Source organism: Carlito syrichta, unplaced genomic scaffold (assembly GCF_000164805.1).
Source record: "Carlito syrichta isolate Samal-C Ts95f unplaced genomic scaffold, Tarsius_syrichta-2.0.1 Scaffold153634, whole genome shotgun sequence".
NCBI classification, from domain to species: domain Eukaryota; kingdom Metazoa; phylum Chordata; class Mammalia; order Primates; family Tarsiidae; genus Carlito; species Carlito syrichta.
The window spans coordinates 11,374-22,072 of NW_007097730.1; the positions used below are offsets into that span (position 1 = coordinate 11,374).

Sequence of the window (10,699 nt, forward strand, 5' to 3'; positions counted from 1 at the left end):
GCCGCCTTCCCTCCGACGGAGGCGCGAGGCCAGACGAGCGACCCCTCTGTTCCGACAGCTGCGACCCTGAGCGCTCCATGCCTGCGGGCGCGGGGAGGCATGGCCTCCCCAAGGGCCGCCACCTCTGCTGGCTGCTCTGCGCTTTCACCTTAAAGCTCTGGTAAGGAGAGGCTGAGCGAAGGGAGAAGGCGGGGACAGGGAGACCTTGCCCATGGACGGACGGCGGCGGCGGGGGTGCCCCGTCTTCTGGCCTCTGACTTTTGTCTTTTCCCTCCACCCCCCGCAGCCAAGCAGAGGCTCCCATGGGGGAGGAGAAACTGCCAGGTGGGTGACTGGGAACCCGACCCTCCCGTCCTCTTTTCGTTTTGTGTTTAGCATTTTCCCTATGTGCCAAGAGCACAGGTGGAAAAGGGCGGCATCGCCACGGAGTGAGGGCAGGCGCTGTGCTTGGAAGTTGGATGGGCAAAGCCTTTGGGAGAAATGTTTTCTGAACTGTCTGGGGTGGCACTTCTCTCTTTTAGTGAGCACCTCAAATCTGCCCTGCTGGGTAGTGGAAGAGTTTGTGGTAGCAGAAGAGTGCGCTCCATGTTCTAATTTCCAGGCTGTGAGTATGTGTTTTCTCTTTTCTGACATGTGAGCAGTCCCCAAGTCTTGTTAAGCTTGTCTTTGCATTGTCTTCTCTTTCTTCTCCCTGCAGTCTCAGTATGTGTACAAATCTGCACTTGTCTTGCTCCTTTCTTTCCAAGTGAATGGCAGTATTCAGCAGATAACCAGGTTCTGTTCATTTTTAGTACTGAAGGCTCTGGAAGCTCTCCTCGCTTCTCTTAGACGATTGCCCCTGAAATGTCGTTGTTTTATTTACTTAGAGACAGGGTCTTACTCTGTTGCCCATGCTAGAGTGCAGTGGCACCATCCTAGCTCACTGCAGCCTCTAACTCCTGCCCCAGCATCCTGAGTAGCTGACTATAGGCGTGCGCCACCACATCCAGCTCATTTAAATTTTTTTGTAGAGACTGAGTCTGCCTGTGTTGCCCAGGCTGGTGTCAAACTCCTGGCTTCAAGCAATCCTCCCTCCTAGGCCTCCCAAGTGCTAGATTGTAGGCATGAGCCGCTATGCCTGGCCTGAATTGTCTTTCTAATATTCACCCCTAGTCATGCAACCGCCACCTCCACCATCCGCGTCAGAACTTTTCATTAGTTCTCTGTTGCCTCCTACTCTGAGCCATAGCAGTTGCGCACCTGTCCTTCGAAGGGCAGCCTTTCTGTTTCTCCTGCTACCTATTCCTAACATATGCCTTGGTCCTTTTCTCCTGACAGAAAACCAACCCTGAGTGTGATTCCACAGGATATGTGGAGAAGATCACATGTAGCTCATCTAAGAGGAATGAGTTCAAAAGGTGAGTGCTATTTCTCTGAGATCACCTCCTGTGCTCCTATGACTTTAGGTAGATGAGCCAACCCCTTCTCCCTGGTCTGGGAGTAGCGTGGCAGATTGGAAAAAGGAGGAGATTTGCAGCCAAATTACTATAACTCAACTCCCTGCCCTATTCCTCAGCACTATGCTACCGGCCATATTTTCCCATCAGTAAAATTGGTTAATACTAGCTCTGCTTATCTCACCAGAGAAAAAATTAAATGATATATCCGAGAGGGACTTAGGTACTATAAACACATCAGAAGGCTAACTGGTTTCTTCTTCTCCTCTTTTTTTTTTTTTTGAGTTGGAGTCACTCTTTTGCCCAGGCTGCTGGGCTCAGGTGATCCTTCCATCTCAGCCTTCCAAGTAGCTTGAACTACAGGCACGCATCACCATCCCGGCTAATTTTTTGATTCATTGCACAGTACAGATGAGGTCTCACCAAGTTGCCCAGATAGGTGTCAAACCCATGGGCACAGGCAATCCTCTCACCTCAGCCTCCCAAAGTGCTGAGATTATAGGAGTGAGCCACTGCACCCGGCCCTCTTTTCCTCTTAAATACAAGGGAGAACCCAAAAAACAATACAAAAGAATTGTATTTATTCTTACATATTTAAACTTTAGTCACCTTCACAGTACTCTCTGTTTGATGTAAAATACTATCAGGTCTAGGCTCCGTGGCTCAGCCTGTAATCCCGCGCCTTTGGGAGGCTGAGGTGAGTGGATTGCCTGAGCCCGCGGGTTTGAGACCCGCCTGGGCAGCGAGACCTCATCTCTACAATAAATAAAAAATTCAGCCGGGCGTGGTAGCGCATGCCTGTAATTCCGGCTACTTGGAAGGCTGAGGCGGAAGGATCGCCGGAGCCCAGCAGGTCGAGGCTGCGGTGGCCCGGAGCAGCCACTGCACTCCAGTCTGGGTGACAGGGTGAGACTCCAACTCAAAAAAAAAATACTATCAGGATGCTTTTTCTACTGCTCAAAAACAGTTTTTGGCCCCTTGGAGGCCGCCACTCTCAGGGGGCCAAGACGAGAGGACACTATCGCTGGGAGGTGACACGCTCGAGTGGGCGTGCATTTGCGGGTGTTGGCACAAGAGGTGGGGTGCGCACAACCTAGGCAACTGTAGAAAGACTCGAACAGAGGACAAAAAATTTTTTCAAAAACTCATCAAAATAAGTTTTTTTGGGTTTTGTTTTGTGTGTTTTTTGTTTTGTTTTGTTTTGTTTTTGAGTTGGAGTCTCACTCTGTCGCCCAGACTGGAGTGCAGTGGCATGCTCCAGGCCACCGCAGCCTCAACCTTCTGGGCTTCAGCGATCCTCCCGCCTCAGCCTTCCAAGTAGCTGGAACTACAGGCGCACGCTACCACACCCGGCTAATTTTTGATTTATTGTAGAGATGAGGTCTCGCCAAGTTGCCCAGGCAGGTCTTGAACCCTCAGGCTCAGACAATTCACTCACCTTGGCCTCCCAAAGCGCTGGATTACAGGCCGAGCCACCAAGCCCAGCTGTTTTGTGTTTTCTATTGTAGAGACGAGGTCTCACCAAGTTGCCTGTGCTGGTTTCGAACCCGAGGGCTCAGGCAATCCATTTGCCTCAGCCTCGCAAAGTGCTGGGATTGCAGGCTGAGCCACCAAGCCCGGCCTAAAAGAAGCTTTTAACAACCAAAGTACTTTGGTTGACCATTTATTCCTCCAGAGTTTTTATCTGGAAGTTTTTAGAAGATTGAGTTATGAATTGCAGAAGAAGCGTCCTGAGTTGTGGCAAACAGGTAACTGGTTCTTCCGTCATGACAACACACCTGTCCACACTGTGCTGAGTGTTCAGCAGTTTTTGACCAAAAGTGGCATGACCCCCATGTCCTGCCCTTTCTATTCGTCCAATTTCGTCTGAGTGACTTTGTTTCCATGTGGATTAAAAGTCCTCAAAGGGAAACGTTTTGCCAATGTAGAAGAAGTGAAATAAACATCAGTAGAAGCATGAAAAGCCTCCAAAATTGATGAGTTTAGCTGGTCATGGTGGCTCAAGCCTATAATCCCAACACTTTGGGTGGTGGAGGCAAGAAGATTGCGTGGGCCCAGGGTTCGAGACCAGCCTGGGCAACTTGGTGAGACCTCGTCTCTACAATAAATAAAAAAAATATACTTAGCTGGGCATGGTAGCGTGCACCTGTAGTTCCAGCTCCTTGGAAGGCGGAGGTGGAAGGATTGCCTGAGCCCAGCAGGTTGAGGCTGCTGTGGCTGTGAGTATGCCACTGCACTCCAGCCTGGGTGACAGAGTGAGGCTCTAATTAAAAAAAAAAAATTGAGTTCAAAAACTGTTTTGAGCAGTGGACAAAGTGTCTCGATGGTTGTATTGCATCCAACGGAGAGTATGTTGAGGGTGACTAAAGGTTAAACATGTGAGCGTAGCCAGGTGCACGTGGAATCCCAGCATTTTAGGAGTTGCTGGCGAGAGGACTGCCTGAGCCTAGCGTTCAAGACCAGCTAGGGTAACTTGGCGAGACCTTGTCTCTACCATAAAGCAAAACATGAGCCGGGTGTGATGGCTGCATCGATGGTTCTAGCTACTTGGAGGCTCGCCGGAGCCCAGCAGGTCGAGGCAGAGGTGGCCATGAGCACGCCACTGCACTCCAGCCTGGGCAGCAGAGTGAGACGCTGACTCCAAAAAAACAGTAAAAGCAAACACGCAATTTTTTATAAATGAATTCTGGGGGTTTGGGCTCCCCTGTGTAGTTTGGGGAGGTTGAAGTCTCAGGGATCAGGAGAAGACGCCTGGCGTTTCCTGGGCGTGACCGTCCCTCCCTGCCCTCAGCTGCCGCTCCGCTCCCGGGGAACAGCGCTCATTCTGGGCATTCGAGGGGGCCGTTGTGGCTGCGGCCTTGGTCTTCGCCTGCCTCGTCGTCCTTCGCCGGCGACACCTGGACCGACAGGCTCTGGAAAAGGTCCGGAAGCAAATCGAGGCCATGTAGCCGCTTTCCGCCCCTTCGCCCCAGCCTCGGAGGCAGCTGAGCGGACTGACTCGCGCCCTCCTGGTGTCCCCCTCTCCCATACGCCTCCTTCGACCGTGAATGAGCAGAATAAAGAGTAAGTCACTTCCTTGCCTGCGGGTGTTGGGCGCCGGAAGGCATGAGGACAGACGGGAAGAGGGGTGGCTCTGGGCCAGTCTGAAGTGCCTGTCCCACCGCTGCTCAGCCTTTTGGCTAAGGTCCAGTGTAAGGGGCCTGTCTTCCCCCTTCTAACATTTATTTCAAGCTTCTGGGATACGCTTTCAGCTCAACGGTTTATTTCTCAGCCAAAACGTGTTGCCCCACAACCTATCCTCAAAGAAGAAATAAAATCACAGACATGGAACAAAAAGGTTTGAGGTGCCCTCTCACACAGGCAGACGGGTACTCAGGGCGCAGACGTCTAGGGGCCCTGAAGGGACTCAGACCCCAGAGAGCAGAGACGCCTGAGAGAATCCTGGGGAAACAGAGCCATAGGAAGCCCTGGGTTCCTTGTTGTTCTTGAAGGAGGCCAGGGAGGTCTGGCTCCAGCTCACATTTCATCTGTGTGCAGCACGGTTCTGATGCGCCCGCTGGGTCTCGTCTTCTCTCCCGTCTTCTCACGCAGTGTCCTTGCTGAGCCATTAGCACTCGTGGCTCCAGGTGGCTCCCCTCGCCTGGACTCTGCTACTTGGGCCTCCGGATTTCCTGTCATGTCTGCGTGGGTCAGGATATTTCTGGAAATCACTGTGAGGTGAAGGGAAAGAGCAGTAGTCGAGTGCTCCCTGGGGGAGAGCCTAGACAGGACAGGCCCACCTACCCACTTCTTGACTGCCTTGGGGATAGAGCCTGTCCTTGCCTCTCACCTCCCTGAGGCTGGTAATCCTCAGGCCCAGCTTCTGGTGGACCCTGGAAGGGGCTGAAGCTCGGCAGGATGATGAGAGCCAGGGAAAAAAGAAGGATCTGGGAGGAAGCAAGAGGACACCTGCTGTGGGGACAGTAACAGAATGGAGCAGAGGGCAGAGGGAATGAAGGGTTATCAGACACAGCTGAGCAGCAGGGTGTCAGATGTTAGATGGCGGAGGTGCAGGGAGACAGGAGGAGATAGACTGATGGTACCAGGATGCAAGTGCTGGTCTGGGCAGCTTTGTTGGATGTTTGCGCAATGAGTGTCTGCAGCTGACGGAGCTGAGCCACCAAGGAGCTGAGAAGGAAGAATGAAGAGTTAACGTCCTCTGGGAACCAGCGCCCCAGAACGGCACCTGTGTGCAGCCTTCCCCGCCTCCAGCACACACACTTGTATGCACGCACATGTTGTGCCTTTCCAGCTCCTGGACTTTCTTCTGGAGTTCTTGGTTCTGTGCAGAGCAGGCTGCCACCCTGGAGTGTGGAGAGGCAGGACAAGGCTCAGCAGTGTGTCCCTTGCCTTGCCTGCCTAGGAGAGACGGGGCCCTGACATTGCCCGTAGGAAGCCAGAAGTGTGAGCCCAACGTACCTGCTCTCTAGCCCATCCACGTACTCTTTCTTCCGCCGCCGACTGTCCTGGGCTGACTGCTTGTTTCGGATTTTCCTCCTGACCTTCTTGAGGACCCTTTCCTCTGCCTGGAGCCAGGGTGTGTGAGTCCCGGCCCTTAACCTCCCCTACTCCCCAGCTCTTCCCTTGGGATCCAGGCTCCTCAGCGTCACAGCAGGACCCCTGGATTCGAAAACTCTTGGGGGAGGGTGTTACCTTGGTGAGGGGCAGGTGAGAGGGCAGAGAAACCCCTTCCTGCCCCAGCAGACGCTTCTCTTCTTCTGTCAGGAACAGGGTTTGACAGGGCAACTAGGGGGAGGGAGGAGATGAGATGGGAGTGAGCAGAGGGTCATTCCATGGCCATCCCCAGTCTCCCCTGCATGCCTTCTGGAGAGTGTTGGCTCCAGCCCAGAGGTGAGGGGCGGTGGGGCAGAAACCTTAATTCAGACAGGTCAAGGCAGAGGGATGCCTGAGGCTGAGAAGGGAGAGAAGGGGGTTTTGTCACATCCTTGGCCCGGGGATGTAGACCTTGGCACTGTGGGTGAGCTAGGGGAGGCCTGTTCTGCTCCCTGTCGCCCCACACTGAGAGGGCTCTGCAGAGGATTTGGAGTGGCCTGCTGCAGTGGGGTTTGCTTGACTCCTGCAGCAGGCAAATGATCACTTTCAGCCATTAATGTCCACTTGGCAGAATGTGTAATCCAGTGCCTGTCAATCAGGGAGCTCCCCAGGCAGCAGCCCATTGTCCCCTAGGGACTGGGCTCCACTTTTCAGGCTCTGTCCCCTCTTGGAGCTCCCCAAGCGCAGCCAGAGTTCTCATAGCAAAGTACATAGGAACCGGGCTTGGTGGCTCAGCCTGTAATCCCACACTTTGAGAGGCTGAGGTGAGTGGATTGCCTGAGCCTGCGGGTTCGAGACCCGCCTGGGCAACTTAATGAGACCACACCTCTACAATAAATCAAAAAATTAGCCGGGCATGGTAGCGCACGCCTGTAGTTCCAACTACTCGGAAGGCTGAGGCGGAAGGATCGCCGGAGCCCAGCAGGTCGAGGCTGCGGTGGCTGGGAGCAGCCACTGCACTCCAGTCTGGCCGACAGAGTGAGACTCTGACTCAAAAAAAAAACAAAGTATGTAGGGAGGACAGAGGTTGTCAGTGGTTACCCAGAGCCCGGCAGCTAACTCACCTTTCTTATTAGTATTCCTTTTTGAAAGATTGGTGCTTCACTTTGTGACTTAAGGAGACTATGCTTTGGCTTTTGGTTAACTCACTTCCTACCTGCCTTCTCCTGATGCTCCCTTCTTGTTCCTGTGATGGTTTATGAACTATCAGACGGATCTTTTTTCAAACCCCTGGAGATCTCACCCAATCAAAACCTCTGAGAAGGCTGGGCTACAGTGGCTCACACCTATAATCCCAGCAATTTGGGAGGCTGAGGTGAGAGGATTGCCTGAGCCCTCCGGTTCAAGACTAGCCTGGGCAACTTGGCAAGATCTCATCTCTACAATAAATAAAAAAATTAGTTGGGCATGGTGGTGCATGCCTGTAGGTCCAGCTACTCGGAAGGCTGAGATGGAAGGATTGCTTGAGCCCAGCAGGTAGAGGCTGCGGTGCCTGTGAGTGTGCCACTGCGCTCCAGCCTGGGTAGCAGAGTGAGACTCCAACTCAAAAACAAAAGCAAAACAAAAAAAACCTCTAAGAAGGAATCCTAGAGGTTTTGTCTAAAAAACAAAACCACCAACACCCCAGTGCTTCTAACGTATACCCAAGTTTAGAAGCATCAGACTGTTTAAGGTCCTGAAGCCCAAGATTCTAAGATGCTTGGCTTGGCTTCTGGCCCAGCTTCAACTAGAGGTTTGAAGGTTAGGCTGGGACCACTCCCTGCCTTCTGAGCACGAGTCCTTTCCAAGGTAAAGGGAGGACCAGGGACTTGAGCACAGGCCCTCTCCCACTGTGGGACCCGGCTGGCCGGCCTTGGAAGGCATCTCATGTACTCAGCACTGTGGCCTTGGCCAGTGGTGCCTGCTGGGCAGTCGTTCCAGCAGAAACATTGCTGCAGTGGCTCCTCCTCCTCCTACCTGCACTCAGTAACCAGCTGATTCCCAGGCGGCCCGTCCCATTTCCGTGTCCTGACCCGAGGCTCAGACAATGGTGCTGGCTGAGCATACAGGGCACACAAGGTCTGGGCTTTCTCCCAAGCCCTGTCTCCAGTCTCCCTCACCCCACCTTGTCTAACTGAGTCATCACCACCTTACCCCCAAGGGTTCTCTCTCCCCTGTTCTTTCCTGGTCTTAAAATTGCTCATGTTTCCTTGGTTTTCAGGCCTGACGTAGTAAAAACTGGGCAAAGACAGGCTTCTCGTCAGTTTCCCCTTCCCTCACCCACTCTGCCCCATCTGTGTGAATACTTATGTGTGTGTCAGGGAGCAGTGGTTCCGGCTGACACCGAGACTCACCAGGGTCGCAGGAGGCACTGGGACTATGGTGCCTGCTGTGGGCAGGATGTGGGCATGCGCATCAAAGGGCAGCTCGCTGACCATGCAGGCATCAGGCACCACAAATGACGGGCTCCATTGACCTGAGGGGAACAGTAGGTACATGCTGACAGCAGCAGGGCATGGGGAGTGGCCAGGTTGGGGAAACCTTAATCCCATGGTGAGGGCTGACTGAAGGGCCATTGTCCCCTTCCCACAAAGAACACTGACCTAGCTGGATGGAGATAAGCTCGACATTTGGCCCAGCTTCCCCCTGTGCCCTCTCCAGGGCTCCTGCCTCATAGACAACCTCATAGAGGGCAGGAGGACTGGGTGCCCTGGGGGGAGGGGGACTGTCTGGGCGGCCAGGGTCCTCAGAGATGCTGCTGTCACTGCCAGGAGAGGCTTCAGAGCAGTACACCTCATTGGGATCAATGAAGATCTTCAGGAAATCTTCAGGCTCACTCTCTTGAAGGCCCTACAGTAGGAGAGGGTATATATGTGTGCAGGGAAGAAGTCCAACATGACATCAGACCTAGATCCTTCATGTTTCAATTGCAGTCCTTTCTCTCGGACATGGAGATAGTTATAATTCATGTCTATTTGGGCGTCTCTGTTTTCAGACCGAGGGCTGGAGCTTCTTATCACAGAGTTGTATCTCAACCCCACTCTCACCCCCGTTCATCACACTCACACAGCCCCCACTGGACTCCCAGCCTTGCAGCCCCTGTTCCTGTAGTCCAGTCACTGGGACTTCTAAGGGGGGACAGTGGACTCCCAGCTCCAGGAGGGAGCTTGTCGGGAAGACATCTTCTGAGGGCTCCAGCCACGCATCCAGCAGGTCAGGGACTCCGAGATCCATAATTCTGCGGGAAGGCGTGTGGGACGAGAGTTGCACAAGGAGGATGATGGCTGTCCCCTCCCCCTGCGACTTCTGGACCCTCCTGCTCCCTCTTCCGTGATCTCCCCCACCCCCATCTGCGCAGACCCCTCACCTTCAGCCTTATCTCTCAAGTTCAGACAGACGGGCCCCCGGGGATTACCTGTTCCGAGAAGACCAGTCCTGCCAAGCCAGCCCAGCGCTGACCGCCCAAACACTACAACTTTTCTTCCCTCCAGGATCTCGCATCCTGGACCTGCCCAACCAAACCCCGCCTCCTGCCTCGCACCAGGAAGGTGGGTTGCACCTTGTCAGGAGTTGCGGCACACGGGAGTAGATTAGAGCGGCCGGGGCGTCCACAAACGGGATTTAAGGGAAACCTAGGTGGCGTCGCCCTTTCTGCCTCAGTTTTTCCTAGCGATGGTAAACCTTCCTAGGGTTTGGCTCTCCCTAGGGAAGCACAGAGAGGGCTGTGACTGGAGCATGGAATGCTTGAATGCCTATCCTGCAACCATCGTTTTTACTGGAGGGAGAGCAGGACAGGGGCGTAAACAAAAGCCGAGAGTCAAGGGAAACCAAGAGAAATTACGGAGGCCCCCGCCTCCGCTCACCGCGTGGCGCTTTTCCCACAGTTGAGTCCTGATTGGACGCTGAAGACTCAGGGGCTTTGAGGGGCAGGGCATCGGCCCAGTGACATTGCGCGCGCAAGGCCGGCTCCGCCCTAGCTGGGCCGGATAGGCCCTCAGGGGGAGTCCGGCCAATGGGGCCGCAGCACTTATTTGTCAGGCGGGGATTGGGTCCCGCCCGGCCTCAGGACCGGATAAGAGCCCGAAAATAAATTCTGGGGGAGGTGGGAGAGAGTTCCGAGAATGTGGGTGGGAGTGGCCTGGTTTGTTTTCTCCTACCACGTGACTCCGGAGCTCAGGCTATTACCACCAGGGGAGGGTAAATAACCTGTTGGCCCGAGTTTAGCGACAGGATTTTGACTCAGCAGGAGGAAGGTCGCGCGATCGCGGGTTTTGGAGATTTGTCTTATTATGTGCGTATATGTCCCGCATTTGTATAATTTACAAAATGTTTTCAAAAACTGTTCTTTTCTGTAAACTCGAGGGAACATAGGGCAGGTAATATTTTGTTTTTTGTTTTTGTTTTTGTTTTTTGCGGAGGCATCTCACTATGTCGCCCAGGCTGGAGTGAAGTGGCATGCTCACGGCCAACGCAGCCTGGACATGCTGGGCTCAGGCCATCCTTCCGCCTCAGCTTTCCAAGTAGCTGGAACTACAGACATGTGCCACTACCCCCGGCTAATTTTTTTGATTTATAGTAGAGATGAGGTCTCGCCAAGTTCCCCCTGCTAGTTTCAAAGCCATGGGCTCAGGCAATTCTCTCGCCTCTGCCTCTCAAAAGTGTTGGGATTACAGGTGTGGGCCACCAAGCCC

The 10,699-nt window shown here is 53.7% G+C and overlaps 2 protein-coding genes across 2 annotated transcripts; one reads left to right on the forward strand and one right to left on the reverse strand.

The window, feature by feature from the left end:
* The first annotated feature begins 6 nt into the window (after nt 1-6).
* Nucleotides 7-4,772, forward strand: JTB (jumping translocation breakpoint). Its single transcript, XM_008050745.1, has 5 exons — nt 7-160; nt 287-324; nt 522-604; nt 1,318-1,397; nt 4,228-4,772. Exons 1-5 carry the CDS (start codon nt 78-80, stop codon nt 4,382-4,384), a joined length of 441 nt encoding a protein of 146 aa, XP_008048936.1. The 5' UTR covers nt 7-77; the 3' UTR covers nt 4,385-4,772.
* Nucleotides 4,773-4,826: 54 nt separating this feature from the next.
* CREB3L4 (cAMP responsive element binding protein 3 like 4) lies at nt 4,827-9,503 on the reverse strand. The gene is made up of 10 exons (XM_008050746.2): nt 9,424-9,503; nt 9,075-9,246; nt 8,612-8,858; nt 8,363-8,484; nt 6,129-6,221; nt 5,895-6,001; nt 5,711-5,779; nt 5,519-5,603; nt 5,266-5,362; nt 4,827-5,146 (listed from the first exon to the last, which is right to left on the reverse strand). The coding sequence occupies exons 2-10, from the start codon at nt 9,240-9,242 to the stop codon at nt 4,953-4,955; spliced, it is 1,182 nt and encodes a 393-aa protein (XP_008048937.1). The 5' UTR covers nt 9,243-9,246; nt 9,424-9,503; the 3' UTR covers nt 4,827-4,952.
* Between the last annotated feature and the right edge of the window lie 1,196 nt (nt 9,504-10,699).